Source organism: Lineus longissimus, chromosome 11 (assembly GCF_910592395.1).
Source record: "Lineus longissimus chromosome 11, tnLinLong1.2, whole genome shotgun sequence".
Classification (NCBI taxonomy): Eukaryota; Metazoa; Nemertea; class Pilidiophora; order Heteronemertea; family Lineidae; genus Lineus; species Lineus longissimus.
Genome location: NC_088318.1, coordinates 2906793 through 2930614, shown reverse-complemented (window position 1 = coordinate 2930614; position 23822 = coordinate 2906793). Strand labels below are relative to the sequence as shown.

General features: G+C 39.8%; 2 protein-coding genes across 2 annotated transcripts; one reads left to right on the top strand and one right to left on the bottom strand.

The window, feature by feature from the left end:
* Positions 1-8571: 8571 nt before the first annotated feature.
* LOC135496046 (origin recognition complex subunit 6-like) lies at positions 8572-15161 on the bottom strand. Its single transcript, XM_064785154.1, has 7 exons — positions 15097-15161; positions 12015-12147; positions 11235-11398; positions 10026-10118; positions 9561-9676; positions 9059-9136; positions 8572-8690 (listed from the first exon to the last, which is right to left on the bottom strand). The coding sequence occupies exons 1-7, from the start codon at positions 15159-15161 to the stop codon at positions 8572-8574; spliced, it is 768 nt and encodes a 255-aa protein (XP_064641224.1).
* A 67-nt stretch (positions 15162-15228) lies between these two features.
* LOC135495851 (vacuolar protein sorting-associated protein 35-like) lies at positions 15229-22979 on the top strand. Its single transcript, XM_064784835.1, has 14 exons — positions 15229-15237; positions 16056-16160; positions 16795-16891; positions 17136-17442; positions 17754-17964; positions 18239-18432; positions 18744-18840; positions 19042-19190; positions 19518-19725; positions 19914-20069; positions 20219-20521; positions 21109-21348; positions 21532-21675; positions 21839-22979. The coding sequence occupies exons 1-14, from the start codon at positions 15235-15237 to the stop codon at positions 22016-22018; spliced, it is 2394 nt and encodes a 797-aa protein (XP_064640905.1). The 5' UTR covers positions 15229-15234; the 3' UTR covers positions 22019-22979.
* Positions 22980-23822: the final 843 nt, after the last annotated feature.

The following is a 23822-nucleotide window of genomic DNA, read 5'->3' as shown; positions in this document are numbered from 1 at the left end:
ATCATGCAGAGACTGTTACTGAGGTAGCCTGCATTGAGTTGAAAGTTTGTTATGATGCAGAGACTGCTACTGAGGTAGCCTGCATTGAACTGAAAGTTTACCATCATGCAGAGACTGCTACTGAGGTAGCCTGCATTGTGTTTAAAGTTTACCATCATACAGAGACTGCTACTGAGGTAGCCTGCATCGAGTTGAAAGTTTACCAACGTGCAGAGACTGCTACAATGTAGCCTGCATTGAACTGAAAGTTTGTCATCATACAAAGACTACTACTGAGGTAGCCTGCATTGAGTTGAAAGTTTGCCATCATGCAGAGACTGCTACTGAGGAAGCCTGCATTGAAATGAAAGTTTGCCATCATACAGAGACTGCTACTGAGGTAGCCTGCATTGAGTTGAAAGTTTGCCATCATGCAGAAACTGCTACTTAGGTAGCCTGCACTGAATTGAAAGTTTGCCATCATGCAGAGACTGCTACTGAGGTAGCCTGCATTGAGTTGAAAGATTGGCAACATGCAGAGACTGCTACTGAGGTAGCCTGCATTGAGTTGAAAGTTTGTCATCATGCAGAGACTGCTACTGAGGTGGCCTGCAATGAGTTGAAAGTTTGCCATCATGCAGAGACTGCTACAGAGGTAGCCTGCATTGAGTTGAAAGTTTGCCATCATGCAGAGACTGCTACTGAGGTAGCCTGCATTGAGTTAAAAGTTTGCCATCATGCAGAGACTGCTACTGAGGTAGCCTGCATTGAGTTGAAAGATTGGCAACATGCAGAGACTGCTACTGAGGTAGCCTGCATTGAGTTGAAAGTTTGTCATCATGCAGAGACTGCTACTGAGGTGGCCTGCAATGAGTTGAAAGTTTGCCATCATGCAGAGACTGCTACAGAGGTAGCCTGCATTGAGTTGAAAGTTTGCCATCATGCAGAGACTGCTACTGAGGTAGCCTGCATTGAGTTAAAAGTTTGCCATCATGCAGAGACTGCTACTGAGGTAGCCTGCATTGAGTTGAAAGATTGGCAACATGCAGAGACTGCTACTGAGGTAGCCTGCATTGAGTTGAAAGTTTGTCATCATGCAGAGACTGCTACTGAGGTGGCCTGCAATGAGTTGAAAGTTTGCCATCATGCAGAGACTGCTACAGAGGTAGCCTGCATTGAGTTGAAAGTTTGCCATCATGCAGAGACTGCTACAGAGGTAGCCTGCATTGAGTTGAAAGTTTGCCATCATGCAGAGACTGCTACTGAGGTAGCCTGCATTGAGTTGAAAGTTTACCAACGTGCAGAGACTGCTATTGAGATAGCCTGCATTGAGTTGAAAGTTTGCCATCATGCAGAGACTGCTACTGAGGTAGCCTGCATTGAGTTGAAAGTTTTCCATCATGCAGAGACTGCTACTGAGGTAGCCTGCATTGAGTTGAAAGATTGGCAACATGCAGAGACTGCTACTGAGGTAGCCTGCATTGAGTTGAAAGTTTGTCATCATGCAGAAACTGCTACCGAGGTAGCCTGCACTGAGTTGAAAGATTGCCATCATGCAGAGACTGCTACTGAGGTAGCCTGCATTGAGTTGAAAGTTTGTCATCATGCAGAGACTGCTACTGAGGTAGCCTGCACTGAGTTGAAAGTTTGCCATCATACAGAGACTGCTACTGAGGTAGCCTGCATTGAGTTGAAAGTTTGTCATCATGCAGAGACTGCTACTGAGGTAGCCTGCATTGAGTTGAAAGTTTGCCATCATGCAGAGACTGCTACTGAGGTAGCCTGCATTGAGTTGAAAGTTTGCCATCATACAGAGACTGCTACTGAGGTGGCCTGCAATGAGTTGAAAGATTGCCATCATGCAGAGACTGTTACTGAGGTAGCCTGCATTGAGTTGAAAGTTTGTTATGATGCAGAGACTGTTACTGAGGTAGCCTGCATTGAGTTGAAAGTTTGCCATCATACAGAGACTGCTATTGAGGTAGCCTGCATTGAGTTGAAAGATTGCCATCATGCAGAGACTGTTACTGAGGCAGCCTGCACTGAGTTGAAAGTTTGTCATCATGCAGAGACTGTTACTGAGGTAGCCTGCATTGAGTTGAAAGTTTGTTATGATGCAGAGACTGCTACTGAGGTAGCCTGCATTGAACTGAAAGATTGCCATCATGCAGAGACTGCTACTGAGGTAGCCTGCATTGAGTTGAAAGTTTGCCATCATACAGAGACTGCTACTGAGGTAGCCTGCATTGAGTTGAAAGTTTGTCATCATGCAGAGACTGCTACAGGGGTAGCCTGCATTGAGTTGAAAGATTGCCATCATGCAGAGACTGTTACTGAGGTAGCCTGCATTGAGTTGAAAGTTTGTCATCATGCAGAGACTGCTACTGAGGTAGCCTGCATTGAGTTGAAAGTTTGTTATGATGCAGAGACTGCTACTCAGGTAGCCTGCATTGAACTAAACGTTTGTCATCATGCAGAGACTGCTACTGAGGTAGCCTGCATTGAGTTGAAAGTTTGCCATCATGCAGAGACTGCTACTGAGGTAGCCTGCATTGAGTTGAAAGTTTGCCATCATGCAGAGACTGCTACTGAGGTAGCCTGCATTGAGTTGAAAGTTTGTCATCATGCAGAGACTGCTACTGAGGTAGCCTGCACTGAATTGAAAGTTTACCATCATACAGAGACTGCTAACAAGTAGCCTGCATTGAACTGATAATGTAATACAGAGAATGCTAATTAATAGCCTGTATTGAGTTATACAGAGACTGCTACAGAGCAGCCTGTTTCGAGTAAGTAATGTCACACAGAGACTGCTACAGAGAGTAGCCTGTATTGAGTTGATACAGAAATTGCTACAGAGTAGTCTGTATTGAGTAAGTAATGTCATACAGAGACTGCTACAGAGAGTAGCCTGTATTGAAATGATACAGAGACTGCTACAGAGAGTAGCCTGTATTGAATTGATACAGAGACTGCTAACAAGTAGCCTGTATTGAGTTGATAATGTCATACAGAGACTGCCAACAAGTAGCCTGTATTGAGTTGATAATGTCATACAGAGACTGCTAACAAGTAGCCTGTATTGAATTGATAATGTCATACAGAGACTGCTAACAAGTAGCCTGTATTGAATTGATAATGTCATACAGAGACTGCTAACAAGTAGCCTGTATTGAGTTGATAATGTCATACAGAGACTGCTAACAAGTAGCCTGTATTGAATTGATAATGTCATACAGAGACTGCTAACAAGTAGCCTGTATTGAGTTGATAATGTCATACAGAGACTGCTAACAAGTAGCCTGTATTGAATTGATAATGTCATACAGAGACTGCTAACAAGTAGCCTGTATTGAATTGATAATGTCATACAGAGACTGCTAACAAGTAGCCTGTATTGAATTGATAATGTCTTACAGAGACTGCTAACAAGTAGCCTGCATTGAATTGATAATGTCATACAGAGACTGCTAACAAGTAGCCTGCATTGAATTGATAATGTCATACAGAGACTGCTAACAAGTAGCCTGTATTGAATTGATAATGTCATACAGAGACTGCTAACAAGTAGCCTGCATTGAATTGATAATGTCATACAGAGACTGCTAACAAGTAGCCTGCATTGAATTGATAATGTCATACAGAGACTGCTAACAAGTAGCCTGCATTGAATTGGTAATGTCATACAGAGACTGCTAACAAGTAGCCTGCATTGAATTGATAATGTCATACAGAGACTGCTAACAAGTAGCCTGTATTGAATTGATAATGTCATACAGAGACTGCTAACAAGTAGCCTGTATTGAATTGATAATGTCATACAGAGACTGCTAAAAAGTAGCCTGCATTGAATTGATAATGTCATACAGAGACTGCTAACAAGTAGCCTGCATTAAATTGATAATGTCATACAGAGACTGCTAACAAGTAGCCTGTATTGAGTTGATAATGTCATACAGAGACTGCTAACAAGTAGCCTGTATTGAGTTGATAATGTCATACAGAGACTGCTAACAAGTAGCCTGTATTGAATTGATAATGTCATACAGAGACTGCTAACAAGTAGCCTGCATTGAATTGATAATGTCATACAGAGACTGCTAACAAGTAGCCTGTATTGAGTTGATAATGTCATACAGAGACTGCTAACAAGTAGCCTGTATTGAATTGATAATGTCATACAGAGACTGCTAACAAGTAGCCTGTATTGAATTGATAATGTCATACAGAGACTGCTAACAAGTAGCCTGTATTGAATTGATAATGTCATACAGAGACTGCTAACAAGTAGCCTGTATTGAGTTGATAATGTCATACAGAGACTGCTAACAAGTAGCCTGTATTGAATTGATAATGTCATACAGAGACTGCTAACAAGTAGCCTGTATTGAATTGATAATGTCATACAGAGACTGCTAACAAGTAGCCTGTATTGAATTGATAATGTCATACAGAGACTGCTAACAAGTAGCCTGTATTGAATTGATAATGTCATACAGAGACTGCTAACAAGTAGCCTGTATTGAGTTGATAATGTCATACAGAGACTGCTAACAAGTAGCCTGTATTGAATTGATAATGTCATACAGAGACTGCTAACAAGTAGCCTGTATTGAGTTGATAATGTCATACAGAGACTGCTAACAAGTAGCCTGTATTGAATTGGTAATGTCATACAGAGACTGCTAACAAGTAGCCTGCATTGAATTGATAATGTCATACAGAGACTGCTAACAAGTAGCCTGTATTGAATTGATAATGTCATACAGAGACTGCTAACAAGTAGCCTGTATTGAGTTGATAATGTCATACAGAGACTGCTAACAAGTAGCCTGTATTGAGTTGATAATGTCATACAGAGACTGCAAGTTACAAGTAGCCTGTATTGAGTTGATAATGTCATACAGAGACTGCAAGTTACAAGTAGTCTGTATTGAATTGATAATGTCATACAGAGACTGCAAACAAGTAGCCTGTATTGAATTGATAATGTCATACAGAGACTGCTAACAAGTAGCCTGTATTGAGTTGATAATGTCATACAGAGACTGCTAACAAGTAGCCTGTATTGAGTTGATAATGTCATACAGAGACTGCTAACAAGTAGCCTGTATTGAGTTGATAATGTCATACAGAGACTGCTAACAAGTAGCCTGTATTGAGTTGATAATGTCTTACAGAGACTGCTAACAAGTAGCCTGTATTGAATTGATAATGTCATACAGAGACTGCTAACAAGTAGCCTGTATTGAATTGATAATGTCTTACAGAGACTGCTAACAAGTAGCCTGCATTGAATTGATAATGTCATACAGAGACTGCTAACAAGTAGCCTGTATTGAATTGATAACGTCAAACAGAGACTGCTAACAAGTAGCCTGTATTGAGTTGATAATGTCATACAGAGACTGCTAACAAGTAGCCTGTATTGAATTGATAATGTCATACAGAGACTGCTAACAAGTAGCCTGTATTGAATTGATAATGTCATACAGAGACTGCTAACAAGTAGCCTGTATTGAATTGATAATGTCATACAGAGACTGCTAACAAGTAGCCTGTATTGAATTGATAATGTCATACAGAGACTGCTAACAAGTAGCCTGTATTGAATTGATAATGTCTTACAGAGACTGCTAACAAGTAGCCTGTATTGAATTGATAATGTCATACAGAGACTGCTAACAAGTAGCCTGTATTGAATTGATAATGTCATACAGAGACTGCTAACAAGTAGCCTGTATTGAATTGATAATGTCATACAGAGACTGCTAACAAGTAGCCTGTATTGAATTGATAATGTCTTACAGAGACTGCTAACAAGTAGCCTGTATTGAATTGATAAAGTCATACAGAGACTGCTAACAAGTAGCCTGTATTGAGTTGATAATGTCATACAGAGACTGCTAACAAGTAGCCTGTATTGAATTGATAATGTCATACAGAGACTGCTAACAAGTAGCCTGTATTGAATTGATAATTTAAAAAAACTTATTTCGAAATTTGTTTTGGAATGTTACAGTTGTAAGGCTGCTGATCTTGACGTGACACAAATGTTTTGGAATTGAATTGAATTGATAATCTGTAAATCTTCGTGTAAAGGAAATCAACCACAGGTTTCTGATTCATTATGATTACATGTAAATTCCCAGTACCAGCAATTTATTTTATATCAGTTTGAATTAAACTATAGCAAGGGTTGACCATTTAATCTTTATTCCTGAGGCTTAATGGCTCATTGATATTGAAAATTTCCAATTTTTTTCAAAAGGGTTTCCGAATTTTAGGTTTTAAGTCATGCCCAGAATATTATCACACTGTTAACTTCTGTAAGCATATTCAAAGAACTTAGCATTTCCAAGGATAAAACATCGCATCACCAGTACTCGTAGTACTTACAATTAAACACAAAGTGTCTCAAAGTATGAAAACCAATGAGGTGACACAACCATTTGTTCTCCTATTAGACAGACGCATATCATGCTCCTCCGACTAAAGGGTTTTAAAAGTTAGCTAAATTTTGAGCAAAATGTTCCAAAATGTGAAAATCTAGGATGACAGAAAAATTCCTAATTTCATGGCAAAATGCCGAAACATACCTTGTTCATTCATATCATCAAAATATCATACATTTAGATAAATTTCAACCAGTTAGTTCACTCGTTGATAAGGTCAAAACTAATTTCTCACCTCAGTAAGTTTACCTGGAGAACCAGATAACAGGTGAACCATACCCTTACAATTTGCCACTGGGTCTAAAGATTACTCCTTTAGGACCAGTTTAAACAGCAAAATTATCACTTTTTGCCCATTTCTCGAGCTTCGAAGTTCTAAATGTTTGAGATAAATTTGAAGTCGGCCATTTACTCGGCCGAACTTATGATCAGCTGGAAGATTTGAATTAGATTTCCAAACATTAGTACCTGAGTCTGGTTCTCTAGGCTTACAAATTGATCATAAAGTGACAACGGGGACATCAAAGAAAATGTATGATATTTTGAGGACACCAAACGTGACAAAATTTTTATCCTGAGATACCCGTAATTCATATCACCTGATTTAAATACAGATAACTGTTTTTCCACTCCAAGTCCAATACTGTCAACCATGAAATTTTCAAAAGCAAAATGCAGAGTCAAGCGCACACAAAAATCAGAAAATATCAACTCTTATGCATAAAACCATTACATTTTGACAGCAAACAAGTCTGCTGCCAATTCAAATGAAATGGCCAGGGCCATTGTGCTCACCTCATGTGGAGGAAAGATGGATAAAGAGCATGGTATTGTGTCATGTAGTGTTAGGTTTGATGTAGGTCCAAGCAATTACAATTTCCCCAAAATGGCCAATTTACAGTACATTCGACCTCTGTGACCTTGAAAAGTAGGTCAAATCAAAGAAGACCCGGGTGACACATTGAATGGTTGTTAGAATTAGATGTACCTATGATATAAAATTGGTGCCAATCGGGCAAGTCATTACTAGGAATAATGGCATTTTGATGAATTTAGGATTTGGCCCCCTCCCTGGAGGCCAAACGGCAAATCAGATCGCACCAAACTTCGGTACCTGAGATCACCTGACCAAGGGGTACATGTGTACTTAATTTGTGATCAATAGTCATTGCAGTTAAGAAACGTGCCATAGTTACGGCCTGACGGCGAATTTACGTCATTTGACCTCTGTGACCTTGACAAGAAGGTCAAATTGAAAACCTGTGTGACATATACTGTATGGTGGTTAGATGTACCCATGATATCAAATTGGTGGCAATCGGGCAAGAAGTTAAGGAATAATCACATTTTTAAGGTTTTTGGATTTTGCCCCCTGGTGGTCAAGTGGTGAATCATATTGGACCAAACTTTGGTCCCTAAGATCACCTGACTAAGGGGTAAATGTGTACCAAATTTGGTATCAATAGTCATTGCAGTTTAGAAACGTGCCATCGTTACATCCTAACGGCCAATTTACACCATTTGACCTCTGTGACCTTGAAAAGGAGGTCAAATCAAAAACCCGGAGGATATATGATGCACCTTTGCTAGAAGTACCTACCATATTTTTTTCAAAATTTCCCGACTACTATTAAGGGAGATATTGCACATTTTCACTTTTAACGTTTGGCCCCCTGGTGGCCAAACCATGAAACGAATCGGACCGAAACTTAGTCTCCAAGGTGTCATTACATAAGGGTACATGTGTACCAAGTTTCAACTCAATAGCTCTAACAGTTACGAAACGTGCCCTGCTAACGGACGACGGACGACGACGACGACGACGACGACGACGACGACGACGACGACGACGACGGACGACGGACGCCACGGTATGGGATAAGCTCACCTCTGCTAAGAGGTGAGCTAAAAAGCAACTTGGCAAACTTTTAACTCTTTCATGGTTTACAGCAATCAACTTTCTCCTGTACTCGTTTTAACATTCCTGAAACGGGCATTTAAGTAGCACATTACATTTTTGTTGACAAATGTTCAAATTGGGTAATTGAACTTTTCAACACGACAACATTAAAGTCCTCATTACATTATGAACCAATCATCTTTTAAAGAATACCTTAAATGACTTCGGTCTTTGTCTTCATTTTCCAGCCTTCAAGGATTTGCGAGCATTTTCGAGAATACGTTTCTTCCACGCGCCGTAGTCTTCGCGAGTTAAGTCATCGTCAACTTCCTGCTGGTGGCTGGTCACTTCAGATTCTGGAAAGTAAAATGCACATGTTTAAAACCCAAGAAATAAGGACAGCAACAGATGTGGCACGGCTTTTCATGCCTGATTCGTTACAACACCGACCTAAGAATTTGTTGGCGTCGTTGAAAGCGAAGAAGAGGCTGGTCGATTATTTACGTAATTCGAAATGTTCAAATTCAATTACAAATTTCAAACAACCGTCGAACGGTGTAGGTTTTTAAACCAAGTTGACGCTCTTTGGGATGACCCAAATGAACAAATTATGCAAGCTGTATTTTTTGCTGTGAAAGGTTTCTCAGAGAGTTGAGAACTTCTTGACAGTTGCTGCAAATCCTGGGTAGAGTCGGCCTGCTGATTGTAAAGTTACAATACATACCTATAACAGCATTTTCGAGCTGCTCCAGGAAAGTCCTAGGACGTTTGCTTGGTCCCTTCTCCTGCTTTTTCTTTTTTTCTGAAAAGGTAAATAGATCTACTCAATAAACTTCTGGAATTTAAATTGTATTTGGGGCTCCCAGGTTTGTGACTGACCTTTCCCAGATTGTGACTATCTAAAGATAAGATCTCTCCCATATGGAGATCTGTCCCAAGTTGAGACTTTGTTTTCACATTGTGCATAACACTAACAGGTACCCCAAGTCTAATGTGAAGGACTGATTGTGGCTGTGGGATGTCATTTTGACAACTGCACCATACACTTTATTGTCGTATATGTCCCATCTTTGATATTTGAAAAGAAACCAACTTAAAACGACCCAAATTGAGAAAAAAAGTACGGAGTCAGTTTTCTGACAATGAATCCAAAACAATGAGCAACAACAATAGTCCTGCTGTCCCCCTTGCCCTGAAAAGGGACTACGTTATCTAGCAATGCATACCTTCAGCTATTTTGTTGACATGCCCCTCCATCACAGCAACTAGTTTATCGAATATTGTCCTTTTGGTGCCCACCATTTCCACAAGACGCGTCTTCTCAATCTTCACCTTCATTTTTCTGAAAAAGAAGAATTCGGTTCAAAATGTTTCTGTCAAAAATAAATCGGCTTATATTTTTGACGTTTCAAAGTGACATGTTTTTACACCTTCATAAACACTAAGTGAACAGGTCACCATGAGCTGAATTTTGCATCATGGAAAAATTTAATGACTGCTAAATTTACGGAGTATACTAAATTTAGCCTTTCAATCTGACTTTATTTGGTGACATGGTTGTTAGAGAACAAATACGTCGGTATAATTTCTTACGGTTTTTACTTTTGCACTAAAAAACCGTTTGATCAAATTACTTGCAAAAATACGAAACAAGTATTAGACTACTCGATCCACTCGACAGAATGACTTACCTACAAGCAGCAAAAAGTGCTGCGCCTTGAAACAGCGGCCGATCGAAATCCATATCGTCATTTGCCGTTGAATCTTCTTGTAAAGTTTGATAACTGAAAGAGAGAGAAACAGACGGCATTCATAAAAATTTGCGTCAAAATTTGCTGAAAATATTTCAAAAAGTACAAAATTAACCAGAATTCCTAGAAAAGGGCTCTGAAATAAGAATTCAATGCAAATAATAGAAGTTTGAAGTAAGAGAACTTTAGGCTCCAAAGTATGAATAGGCAACAGGAAGAACGGAATATTTTCTAAGTCGACTAACTCACCAACACACCATGCCTGAATCCTGGGACCAGAATGTATAAAGAACATCAGCTGGTGAACCGGATAAATGCAAGTGATGCCTGGAGGAGGGGGTCTATTATCATCAGTCATCAATCACAAACTGACCAATCAAAATCCAGGAGTAAGGCTGATAACCAATGGTCATCTACCACTCCCCTAGACCAAAGACTGATAATTAAACATTGCTAATTAGCCCAGTGGGCCATTGTTATCAATTAGCAAGTCTGTGTGAAGAACCATAAATCCATTCAGATGTCATCTGATTACCTTCGGTAGACAATATGGCCCATTGTCTATGGTGCTTTCACCTCGGCCACTAATTGCACACTAATTTATTGTATATAGACAGAGTAATTAAATGGCCCAAGGGAGGACATTTAGCAGTTGGTCAACAAAATGACAATTGACTGCATAACAAATCTTATTTTCTCCATTTGTCTGCTGTCAGTTTTAATTGTTCTTTACAATAAATAAGGAATTGTGAAGCCTGTAATTTTTCCAGATGTTTCAGTAATTGCTTCTAGTAATTGCGCAATTTGGACCCGAAATTTGAATAGTTCCTGGCCAATGGCAAGGGGATGCTGGATAATTTCGCCGCTCGCCACCCTGCACCACCACCTGTAGTATTACACTCAAGCTGACCTCTTATAAATCACAATCGCTTGTATTGCAAGACAGTTGACGACATGACTTGTGAATATTAGGCAGGACTATGAATATATTCTGTTCAAATGCACTGTTTTCTGCAGTTTTTCGATGGAATGACAGACACATCCAAACTGGAAGCCATCTTCGTATGGAAAACCAACATATCTCACGCCCAACTGGTCCCTTTAAGAAAATTTCAAGAACGTTTGAAAGCATAAATTGAATGAACATACCTTTTGAGAACATTATGAGCGAGCTCTACTGCTCCGGTACAGCCAAACTGGACTGCCATCTCCCTGATGGTGATCTTGGGTTGCATGTCCAGAAGACATTCTAACGCCTTATGTGAACTGGTGTAGATACGCTTGTTCTGTCCAGACAACTTGACAGCACATGTCTGAAACCATAAAAATCAAGAATTAATGAATGAACTCAATTTTTAAGTAATTTTTAAGTTGTAACAATTACATTTCAGCGATAGGAAAAAGTCTTAAGCAAATCATCAGTGAAAGGAAACTGATAAAAGACAGGACCCTGGTGCCTCTTATTTAGAGTCATGTTTTTCACAGTTTAGACTATAATTCAGCTAATTATTATTGGTAACTATCCCATCTCCCACGGTAGTGTAACTACCTTGCTTCAAGCCCAAATGACCACACAGAATAGAGGAGCGTTGTGTTTTTAGCAGTTCCTTGGTCCATCGCTCAGCAGAAAGACTTCATGGGAATTGAACTGAAGTTTGTTGCACAGTGGTGTACTAACTTGCATCAGACTGATAGGTACACCTCATGAATACAACAGGGGAGGTGCGATCGACATTTTGCCCCCACGGAAAACCGGTCAATCCATCGTCGTGGAAGGAGAAGACTTTAGTACTGATGTTCACCGCCGACAAGTCGGCATGGGTAAACTTATACCATCATGACCTCGAGTCTAGATTATAGATCTGGAAAAACGCTCAGAGACAGCAACATCTCGTGATTTTGGATATTGTAAGGCAAAGATGTACTAACCTTATCAATGGGTTCACCAAGGGCACTGGCCGCAAGATCCAGCAGGACGACAGCTCTACATGATCCAGTCAATTGAAGGCCGGCAGATGTGTGCGACTTGGCTTCTGCCAATCTCATCAATTCAACAGCTTTCCTGAAAAATTAGAGGTACCATTCGTTATCAGAAAAGAAATGTTGGACAAGACACTAAACAATTTGGAGGTTACAATACAAGAGCAGAAAGACAACAAGATCAGAAAAAATAAACACTTACAAAATTTGCAGGTTTTTTTTCATGTAAAAGAATAGTCCATTTCATAAGAATTGAAAGTCCCAGAGAGCAAAATATTCCGCAAAAGAAGTAGTTTTAGCCTGTTTCTTCAGCCTTGGCTGCACCAGCAGTTTATAGTTGTACTGTATGTAGCTGTACTTGCCATGTGCGCCCGGCCTTAAACTTCCCAGCAAAAAAGGTGGCCCGCCTAGCTTTCCAGGCCAGTGAACCCACTAACAAGTCTGAAGTGTGGACTAGAGCTTTTGTGCTGAAGGTGCTAAGCCCATGCCCCCTGGATACAGGATCAAGGTGGCTGAGTTTATGTATGCATTCCCCATTGAAGATGAAGAATTTGGTGTGGGAAACAATCTGGGAAAGTCAGTTAGAGGCATCTGGCATGTGGATTTGCACTAAAGCCATGCCACAGGTATTAAGGCCACAGCCAGATTGGACCGAGATTGACACAGGAGATCTGGTCCACACTTTCTAACTTCATCTTTAAAATAAAGGGGCACCTTGGGCATGGGATTCGGGTGGCTGGAGAATAATACCTCTAATTGCCACCATGCACCACCACATATAATCCAAACAGATGATTTTCACAAGTGTTTAGCTTGCGAGGCAGTTTTCCACACTGCTTGCAAATTTCATAACCCACTGGGACATTTATGTTACAGTGAAAAATTGCAGTCTAAGAATGGTTCAATTTTCTTATTTTAAGAAGTCATGGTCCAGCAGGAAGATATTTTTTGTGTTAGACCCCAACATATCTCAAGCCAAGCTTGTCCCTATTAAAATACATTCTGGACTACCTGTATGTTTAGCCTGATGATAGATCAGAGCTGACAGGAGTGTGCAAATAATAAAGGAGATAAGGATAATCCCTGATCAGGTTGTGTTAATCCAAGTTCAGATGAAATCAGACAGATAGATTATCATCCTCATCCTCAGCACCATTCCCTATATTCAGCAGATCAACTGATCATAAACTGAGTTAGAAATTCAAGTGAACAGCAAACTACAGAGAAATTACAAGAAAGAAACCACAATAGATTAAAGTTCATTGAATCCCAGTCAAGGCAACTTGATTGATCTGAACTCTTCTGTATTTCTTTCTTTTTATCAGTCAGCATTAGCAACAGTATCATATGAAAAAGAACTCTCAAAGAAGGTTCAAGAAGAATTCTAAAGGCACTTTCATTAGAAATGCAACAATCAAAATGTTTAGTTAAGTGTTGCATACTTGGCCACCACCTGATAAACCCTCACTGTCCTAACAGAAGACCACTGTCCTTGATGCACCTGTAGGCAATTGACCCATTCAAACTGATTGGATTGTATTATAAAGAATCCCCCAGCTAATTTTGCCCATGATTATTCACACCTCTTTCTTCACTGATTAAGTTTTAATGTAATCATGGTTAGCAAACTTGTGCCAGGAAATAACTTTCCAAATTGTAGTAAAAACTTCCATAATGATCACTCTGCACTTCAAACAGTCACTGCAGCAGGTTTCAGTGTTCAAACACAAATGGCTTAAAAAATACTGACACAAGGTCATGCATACCTTTCTGTACTAGCCCTTATTTGGTTCGTTATGGATTTTAATAAATTGAAGTGAATTTTTACAAATTCTAATGTTTGTATTTGTGTAGAAGTGAAAGCACCAGAAGTAAAAGTTTTTTTGCAAATATTCTTCTCTTCAACACTCAAATTGCAACCAATAGTTCTGCTTATTTGAAAAGGAAAGCATTTCAAACCAAAAGTAAGCAGGTTGTGATTCAAATCTGACCAATAACATCGAAGTAGTAAAGTGTCACTGGTCAATGCAGAGATAATCTTCCACTTATCACCACCAAATATTTACTGCTCTGTCTCTTAAAAGAAACCTCTAATTAGTCTGAACATAAATTTAGAAAACAATTCACTGTTAAGAAGATTGGGTTAATCAAGCGTTCCAAGGTAATTGGATATGAATAGAAGTCCTGCTGATGCTTGGTAAGGGGGCAGGCTTTCTCAGAAAACAATAATAGAAAGAAAGAACAAATCTGGGACTTAGTCTTTGTATTTGATTGAATGAGAATGCTTCCCAGAGCAAAACGACAACAAGGTGTTAATTGAATGAATGAGAATGCTTCCCTGAGCAAAAAGACAACAAGGTGTTAATGTGATTTTTCAAAATCTCTGACTGACAGAATGTCAAGGTAAAAATGTAGAGAGCACCTCTTTTTTTCCAGAATTCCTATATTCACAATTTTACACCTAAGGCTAAAATTATAACAAGGGGTGAAGAGCCTAAAACCAAAATTTGGCATGCATTTCATGATTTTTAATTCTATGCGTTAGCTAAAAAGTACTGTATCGCCATGTCGTGAGAAGATTGTACGTTATATAGCCACTTTTTAATTAACGCCATGGCAATAATCAATGCAGAATTGGCGATATACAACTACAAACAATGTCAATATCGCAATGGATCAACGTTGAAAAAATAAATTATTTTTCTCCGTCAGACCTTCAAATGTCAGTGAGTAACTAATGAATCACTGTCGTCAGTATATCATGCCTTTCACAAAAGAATATAACATGTATTATAATGTCATGCCTGGATAAATGGGATTGCTGTGTACTACTGGTGTACTGGTGTACCGGTGTACTGTGCGTAGTGCATGCAATGCACGCCAGTGACAACTTTTTGCAAAACGGCAGAAAAATGACCTTGTTTTAAAATGACAATTTCTTCTTTACAAATACGTGTCATTTCTCCCGTATCAGATTATCTGGAAAATGAATATGTAGTTCAAACTTTGATTGCTATGTATAGATAATTACCCGATAACTTTTGGTGATTTTATGTTGAGTTTTGGAGCCAAAGTATTCAAAAGTTTTTGATCCATGCTCGAATTTCCCGGGAAGTAAGCAAAGCGGTGTATGATGGGAAAATCTGAAAAGTGGTCACATGGTTTCAAGATGGTGGGTGTCTTCCTGGTTTTGCCGAAAATTTCTGAAACATTTATGCGTTTATTAACGAAATAAAGCGATATTTCTTTTTATTCCCAGTACAGAAATTATCTAACAGTTGTGCCTCTTCAATAAATGATGTGATATTTCTAATTAATCTTGTAATTTGACCAGAAAGTGGTCATCATCGAAGGAGGCGTATATCGCTGTACATTTTTGTAGTGCATTTTTACAGACAAATCCAGATCATTGAGATATAGCTAAAGCTGTCAAAAAGTCATGAAAGTATACCCTTCTGAGTAATGTGATTAAGAATGGAATAGGGTTATCTAAAGATAAAAATAGATTGTACCTCACAATGCAATCTCCAACCTGAAGCCAATTGCAAGGCGAAGGGCAGCCTGGCCGGATATCGCTAACATCAGACCTTGAAGGAATTATACTTGAGTATAAGTATAATCAAGTATAATTCCTCCAAGATCAGACTATCAGTCATCACATAGGCATACATTAGAAAAGTATAAAAAATGACCCCACTAACATCTCTGCCAATCAGAGATGACATTGCCGCTGCTAATATGATGTTGTATTGTGCTAAAAAACGGCACTGTGGGAGCCCGCGGTCTGGACCAATGAAGAGGTTGATATCTTTGGTGGTCGAACCAAATGAAGAAGCAGATCAAACATTGGGAAACTGATGTAACCGTTAATTGTCTGTGACATGTCGTACAATGTAGAGTGGCAAATCTAGTAACATTTATGCTATCATAAGATTTTAGTCGAACACATGTACATGTATTATAATGAAATGCTCCTTGTTTTATTTCTAGCCGTCAACACCACATTCCCTATCTCCCCAAGAGGAACAGGAGAAGTTACTGGAGGAGGCCACCAGTGTGGTCAAGGTCCAGTCCTTCCAGATGAAAAGATGTCTTGTAAGTAGAGGATCCAAGTTTAAAGTGCCAGGCCTGTTTGTTAACAGGAGGACAAAGTTTCAGCCCTTCACTGTTTCCTGGTGTCCTTAAGCAACAAAACAAAATCTCTTAATCCTATCCTATCCATCATGTTGCCAAGTGATTGGATTTTGAGAAGCATTGGGTTACATGTATTTAATAGAGTTGTTTCCAATTTCATAAATGCCAGTAAGTGTTTAGTCTTTATTCAGTTAATTACAGAATTGTTACTATGTTACTTATCCTGCAGTATGTCATGATGGTATAAGGAGGCTTGGCTTTTTGGTGGTATTGATGGCTTGGCAATCTGAATTGTTTGTTCAGGGGTTTTCCCTTGAAACTTGGATTTGCCATCTTCAGCATGTGGTGGTCAGCTGTTTTCAATGACCTCACTCATAAGAATTGGGAAGAGTAATGTTTGGAGAGCATTTCTGAGAAAATTACTCTTATTGTCATGAGTGCTGACCACCTTATGAATTGATTATTCTCTTTGGAAACAAATGTTTGGAAAGGACAACCCTTAGTAACAGTCATCATAAAGATGAGCATAAGATCAAGAAGGCAACATCATTTTTGTGTACTTGTCAATATAATTTCATTAAAAACTAATTTTCAGGACAAAGGAAAGCTGATGGATGGATTGAAGCATGCCTCAAACATGCTGAGTGAACTGAGGACATCCATGCTCTCACCCAAGAGCTATTATGAGCTCTGTATCCTTTTATCATTGTCCCAGGCCCAGGTGATTTGAAATGAAAGATCATAGGAAGTCTTCATGTTCGTTTTCATTGGGCCCTCTTTAAAAATGTTTGACTCGAAAAGCTTTGTACTGATTACAGCTCATTACTCTTGGCTTTTTTTTCCTGCAAAGCTTTCTTTGTTATATTTCATTATTTTATACCTTAGTGGTCCTAATTTCCTAATGGTATCCATTTAGATCCCTTAACTGCACATCAGACATGGCTATCTCTGATGAGTTACGCCACCTGGAGTTGTACCTGGTGGATGAATTCCAAAAAGGGCGCAAAGTTTCCGACCTCTACGAGTTGGTGCAGTATGCTGGAAACATCGTCCCCAGGCTCTATTTGCTGATCACTGTAGGCGTGGTCTACATTAAATCCAATGAGTTATCGAGGAAGGACATCCTGAAGGACTTGGTGGAGATGTGCCGTGGTGTGCAGCACCCACTGAGAGGACTCTTCCTGCGTAACTATCTCTTGCAGTGTACAAGGAACGTCTTACCTGATGTCGAGTCGGATGAAAAGTGAGTGGCGAGCACTTTACTCGCAATTTTCGATGTCTCCTTTCAGGAAATGTCTTCATCAGTAATGTTGGGAGCCATGAGTTTGAAATGGTTTCATTTATCAGAGACTAAGCTATCATGCGGAAGACGACTTTATCTCAAGCTCTCATCCAAGTTTGCCAAACACTGACCCTGCACAATCTTCTGTTTGCTTGAATACAAACCACTTGGTAGAGTAGATCAGAATGAGGTTTCAGCTGTTACGAGTATCAGACTTGTCCTCTAACGAGAGGAACGTTACATGATTGTGACAAATTAGTCTCACTTTCCAGCGAAGACAACGGAACAGTGGTCGACTCCATCGACTTCATCCAACTCAACTTCAGCGAGATGAACAAGTTGTGGGTGCGCATGCAGCACCAGGGGCACTCACGTGATCGAGAGAAGAGAGAACAGGAGAGGCGAGAACTACGGATCTTGGTCGGGACGAATCTGGTCAGACTGAGTCAGTTGGAGGCGGTCGATATTGAGAAGTATAAGAAGGTACAATTGATAGCTTTATTCATGGGTGAACTCTACACTTGGGGAGACTGGCCTCTTCGGCAACCAGTCTGGGAGAGAAAATGCAAAATCAGTAGACTGTATGTTGTCTGTAACTGTTACATGATGTATAATGTACTCGGGACCATCAGAATTATGTTTCCCATCAAATAACCTAAACATTTATTGGATTTTTGGAAAACAGTAAAGTGCAGCATTTTGGTCTTTTGGATGATCTCTCTGGTCATAGTGTTATCTCTGAATCTCTCCATTTCAGCTTGTTCTCCCTGGGATCCTAGAGCAGTGTGTCAGCTGTAAAGATGCCATCGCCCAGGAGTACCTGATGGAATGCATCATACAGGTTTTCCCTGACGAATTCCACCTCCAGACCCTGAACAACTTCCTCCGAGCCTGTGCTGAGCTTCATCAACATGTCAATGTCAAAAACATCATAATTGCCTTGATTGACAGGTAAGTACACTTATACTATAAGTAATAGGATCTAGATTTGCAACATTCCTAAAATTGAACAAAACGGGGGTTGCTGGTTTGATGGTACTACCATACCATTTACAGTATGCTACGAAATTTATTTGGCGTGATCTTAGACTAATCTTTGACATAGTACACTTATACTATAAGTAATAGGATCTAGATTTGCAACATTCCTAAAATTGAACAAAACGGGGGTTGCTGGTTTGATGGTACTACCATACCATTTACAGTATGCTACGAAATTTATTTGTCGTGATCTTAGACTAATCTTTGTCATCTGTTTTCAGGTTAGCACAGTTCTCTCAGAAAGAGGAGGGCACTGGAATTCCCCACGATATTCAGCTGTTTGATATCTTCTCACAGCAGATTGCACAAGTCATTCAGGTTAGTACAATATGTTGTTCTCTTCTTGACTATGATAGGTGTTTATGGCACTGGCCTATTCCCCTTAGGCAAAAGTTTTGAAAATTTATAAGAATTTGATACAACAAATCAATCATAAATATTGTGATATGCTGAGACAGGGTCATGTTCCCTCAGATATATTATACCTTGTGGGGATATTTATTCTGATTTCCTTTCCAGAATCGCCCCGATATGGCACCAGAGGACATAGTCTCTTTACAAGTTGCCATCATCAACCTGGCATTGAAGTGTTATCCTGATCGAGTGGATTATGTTGATAAAGTCCTGGAGACAACCGAGGATATATTCAACCGAATGAATCTAGACCAGTGAGTGTTGGGGTGTGAAAAAACACCTTGCTTCCACTTTAGGAGGGCTAACGCTGGACTCCTACAAAAGTTGATTTTGGTCGGGACCCACAACATATTTTGAACAGGTCGTGTTTATGGCCTGGTCGTGAAAAAAAGCATATGACCCAATAGGGCAACCTAAGCTAGTTCTCATTCAGTGCAATACATGCACTGCTCGGAATTCCCCTATCTGGAATATGGATTGTCCCGGCTGGAAGTACCCCTGTATAGAAAGCACATTCCCTTTCTCAACTTCTGCAAATCTATTTCCTACTTTCATTCTGAAATTTCACATTCTATCTTTAGCCTAGAGAACAACAGTCCAGTCTCCAAAGAGCTGATGAAGTTGATGAAGATACCCGTGGACATGTACAACAACATTCTCACCGTGCTCAAGCTGGAACACTTCGGTCCGCTATTTGAATATTTCGACTACCAGGCGAGGAAGGTGATGAGCGCATACATCATCAGCAATGCTGTGGAGAATGAGACGTTAATACCAGAACATGAACAGGTGAGGTGAATTTCCAAATGTTTGCAAACGATTGTTGAGATGTCATTTATTCTTATTCTTCTTTCATAATCTTGCGCACTGCAATGCCAAATTGCTTGCAGTGCCAAATAAAGTATCATATAGAGTTCATTCTTGTCCATTGACTCTTAAAACTAAATATCGTAAGTTATTCGAATGCTCGTTTCCAGGTGGACTCCATCCTGACACTGGCGGCGCCACTAGTCCAGGATCAGAGCGATCAGCCAACAGAAGACGAGGACCCAGAAGACTTTGCCGAGGAGCAGGGCCTGATGGGGAGGTTTATCAACCTCCTGCACTCTAACGATTTAGATCAACACTACTTAGTAAGTAGCTATACAATACAACACAACTCTTGTCAATTTCATGCCAGGTGCAATAGATTGTACTGTAAATAGCCTATTGTAATCACTGAGGAACACCCCCCTCCCAAACTTTCAAATCATGAATCAATTTGAATATTTGTTACTTTCAGATTTTGAATTCTGCGAGGAAACATTTTGGTAACGGTGGTGAGCGAAGAATGAAATACAGCCTTCCTCCGTTGGTGTTCTCGGCGTATAAATTAGCCTTTAGATATCGAGATGCCAAAGAGGACGATGATAAATGGGAGAAAAAGTGCCAAAAGATTTTCCAATTTTGCCACCAAACCATCGTAGCGCTGATCAAAGCGGAGTTGGCGGAAATATCTCTACGATTGTTCTTACAAGGGGCGCTGACGGCCGGAGAGATTCCGTTTGAGAACCAGGAGACTGTTGCATACGAGTTCATGTCACAGGTCAGTATTCATATGATGATTTAACGCACTCAAAGATTTTAACCTGTTGTATTTTGTGCAAGCAGGGGCTTATAACTTAGGTTATGTTCTTCTTGCACCGGATCGGTTTTGTCAAGGGCTACAGATTATGTTTAGTGCCATAATTTTGTATGGTAAGCGCATTGCTATGGACAGCAAAATTGGATTTGCTACTTCAATGTTGATGTTAGAGCATGTACCAGGGCTGCTCAATCTTGGATTTGCTACTTCTATGTTGATGTAAGAACATGTACCAGGGCTGCTTAATCTTGGATTTGTTACTTCTATGTTGATGTAAGAACATGTACCAGGGCTGCTTGATCTTGGATTTGTTACTTCTATGTTGATGTAAGAACATGTACCAGGGCTGCTTAATCTTGGATTTGCTACTTCTATGTTGATGTAAGAACATGTACCAGGGCTGCTTAATCTTGGATTTGTTACTTCTATGTTGATGTAAGAACATGTACCAGGGCTGCTTAATCTTGACTAGTGTAATATCTGTGCTTTTCTATCTCTCGTCATTATACATTTCAATAGTTATGTCATCCTCCATTGTCTTGTTCCAGGCATTTTCTTTGTATGAAGATGAGATAAGCGACAGCAAGGCCCAGCTAGCTGCAATAACTTTGATCATTTCGACATTTGAGAGGATGTCTTGTTTTGGCGAGGAGAATCATGAACCACTTAGAACGCAGTGTGCACTTGCCGCATCGAAACTTCTGAAGAAACCGGACCAGTGTCGCGGGGTCTGTGTCTGCTCGCATTTGTTCTGGTCGGGAAAGACGCGGGAATCAGACGGAGAAGAGGTATGTATGCAAAGTGCTATCATTCTTTCTTTATATCTGCATTTGTTCAGAGCTTTCGGATGATTGGTCAATAAAACTTACGCAAACCCTTAATCTATACAAAACTCGAGTAGAAGTGTCTTCATTCATAATATCACCAATTGGATCATCAGATGTTCTGATGTTTGATTTCAATCTTTTTAGGTGCATGATGGCAAACGTGTGATGGAGTGCTTGAAGAAGGGCTTACGAATAGCTAACCAGTGTATGGATAACTCTGTGCAAGTTCAGTTGTTTGTAGAAATTCTCAACCACTATATATACTTCTATGAGAAGGGGAATGATCAGGTTGGTATCTTTTCTGTATATGAATAACTGTAAAATGCCGAACTTCCAAAGAAAAATAATGTTTTCGAGAGTCGAGGTTATTCACAATATCTGCAGAACTTGGCAGTTTTACAGTAGGTTTACAGTAGTTTACACTGGTACATTCTCTTTCCCTTTTCTCCAGGTGACGATACAGGTCTTGAATCAGCTGATAGGGAAAATAAGAGAGGAGCTGCCAAATCTTGAAGCTAATGAAGAAACGGAACAAATCAACAAACATTTCCAGAATACAATTGAACATTTGAGAAACCGTATGGAAAGTCCAGAGGGCGAGGGACCGTCCTATGATGGACTAACGCTATAGATTCATGGTGCATTTTTAAAGAGGTTTTCTTGGAAGCAATGTGAAGCAGAGTCTCTAGGGGAAGTTTCCTTCACTCCTGGACCAAGGTACGCGTCATTTTAGACACTGGAGGTACTGTGATGCATTCAGCTCGGGTTGGTCAGGTGCAAGTTAAGGCTTCAGACTCCTAACCATGAGGCCATGGGTTCATCTCTTGGCCGGACCAATTACGTTATTAAGCCCCTGAAATAATCTACAGTTTTGTGTTGCCCCTGAATTGTACATTGTTTTGAGCTGCCAGGACAAGAGGTCCAGACTTAGGGGAGTTGAATTTGGTGCATAGAAAGGGATTCATATGGTTGGGTTAACCAAAAGTCAAGTGTGTTCTTGTACCGTAATCTGTGCTGTGGATAATGCAATTTATTCGAAATATGAAAACAAGGAAGTTCTCCATCGTTCCAGGGCAGTTGGTGTAAAGGCCTGTCTCCACTGGCACTACAGCCAGTTACTGTCATGGTTTTTCCGCTTTTACCGGCCTTTGTTGTCAGTTGCAAATACAAAACTAGTAACTGACATCAAAATTAATTGAATGCCTGTGAAAAGTATGTGGTTTCCCTTACTGGTGTGAGAAACGGGCCTTTACAAGGATTGATTTCCCACCAATTCTATTGGCTATTGGCTATTTGTATATAGTATGTAAATAGTCCTAATTCAAACACTGTGTAGTAGAATAGTATTTATATGTACTGCTTTATCTTTGGTTACATGCATTGATGTTGTCTTGGAACGTACAAATATCCTTGAGTAATTTCCAATTACAATTATGTAAGATTCTTCGATTTGTTTTCTCAAGCTAATGCCACAATATAGTAGATGAATGTTAGGGAGGTACCTGTTGTCCGATATCAAGTCTCAAATGTAAAAAGTCTTGTACAATGCATGTTTAAAATGAAAATAAAGTGTAATTGATGAAAGAAACATATTGAGAAAATTCTTGGTTGGTTGTTCTGATGGTCAAAGAGATGGCCACTGGTCTGTCCCATGTGAAGCATGGTCTTATTCAATAGACCCCAAAAAAGCCAAGACAAAAGCACCTCTTTCAAGGGGATATGGAAAAGAATTTTGATTGCAAAAGTTCTTGTTGAAGACTATCAACAACAGACTTTAGAACTGCAAGATGATCCATGGCAAAGACATGATTTTGCTCCAGAACGATCTGGCTCCGAGAAAATTATATCTCCCAACAGGACATCCAGTCCAAAAAATGTCTTCCGAGGGCATTGGAACATATCAGTCCTGTATGTCACAACCAACGTCTTGTATCCAGAGCCATGCCCAAAGCACCATGCACTTTGCACTAAGAGCCATGCCCAGGGCTTGAAAGTCACAGATATGTCTTGGTGCAATCCTTGGCCTTGATGCCCTTAAAATGTCTTCAAGTAGGAAACGTTTTTCTTTATCTTGGAAGTGACCTTTCTGAGCCCTATTGGAAACAACCTTCGAGACTTGCAATGGCTGCATCCTCTTGCAAATAGAGCCTCAACATGACTCTTCCTTACGCATGAGGGATGAGGGAGTAAGTATGTATTGAGTGAAATGACCTGATATGCCCGAATGCAATAGCTCTTACATACAAGTGAAGAATATGTGTAACCACTGTCGTCTAATAGCTCTTACATACAAGTGAAGAATATGTGTAACCACTGTCGTCTAATAGCTCTTACATACAAGTGAAGAATATGTGTAACCACTGTCGTCTGATGTCACAACCAATGTAACCTAGAGTCACACAACAGAAGACATCACAAGTTGAAACGAAGAAGGC

Bases quoted from the DNA above. Each gene is read 5' to 3' on its own strand.
- LOC135495851 (XM_064784835.1), top strand. The intron at 17,965-18,238 runs GTACAATTGATA...TCTCCATTTCAG, and splicing joins ATATTGAGAAGTATAAGAAG to CTTGTTCTCCCTGGGATCCT. The intron at 19,726-19,913 runs GTGAGGTGAATT...GCTCGTTTCCAG, and splicing joins TAATACCAGAACATGAACAG to GTGGACTCCATCCTGACACT.
- LOC135496046 (XM_064785154.1), bottom strand. From the start codon at position 15,161: ATGGATCAAAAACTTTTGAATACTTTGGCTCCAAAACTCAACATAAAA. The intron at 11,399-12,014 runs GTTAGTACATCT...TTATGGTTTCAG, and splicing joins TTGGTGAACCCATTGATAAG to ACATGTGCTGTCAAGTTGTC. The intron at 9,137-9,560 runs GTATGCATTGCT...TTACCTTTTCAG, and splicing joins TGTCAACAAAATAGCTGAAG to AAAAAAAGAAAAAGCAGGAG.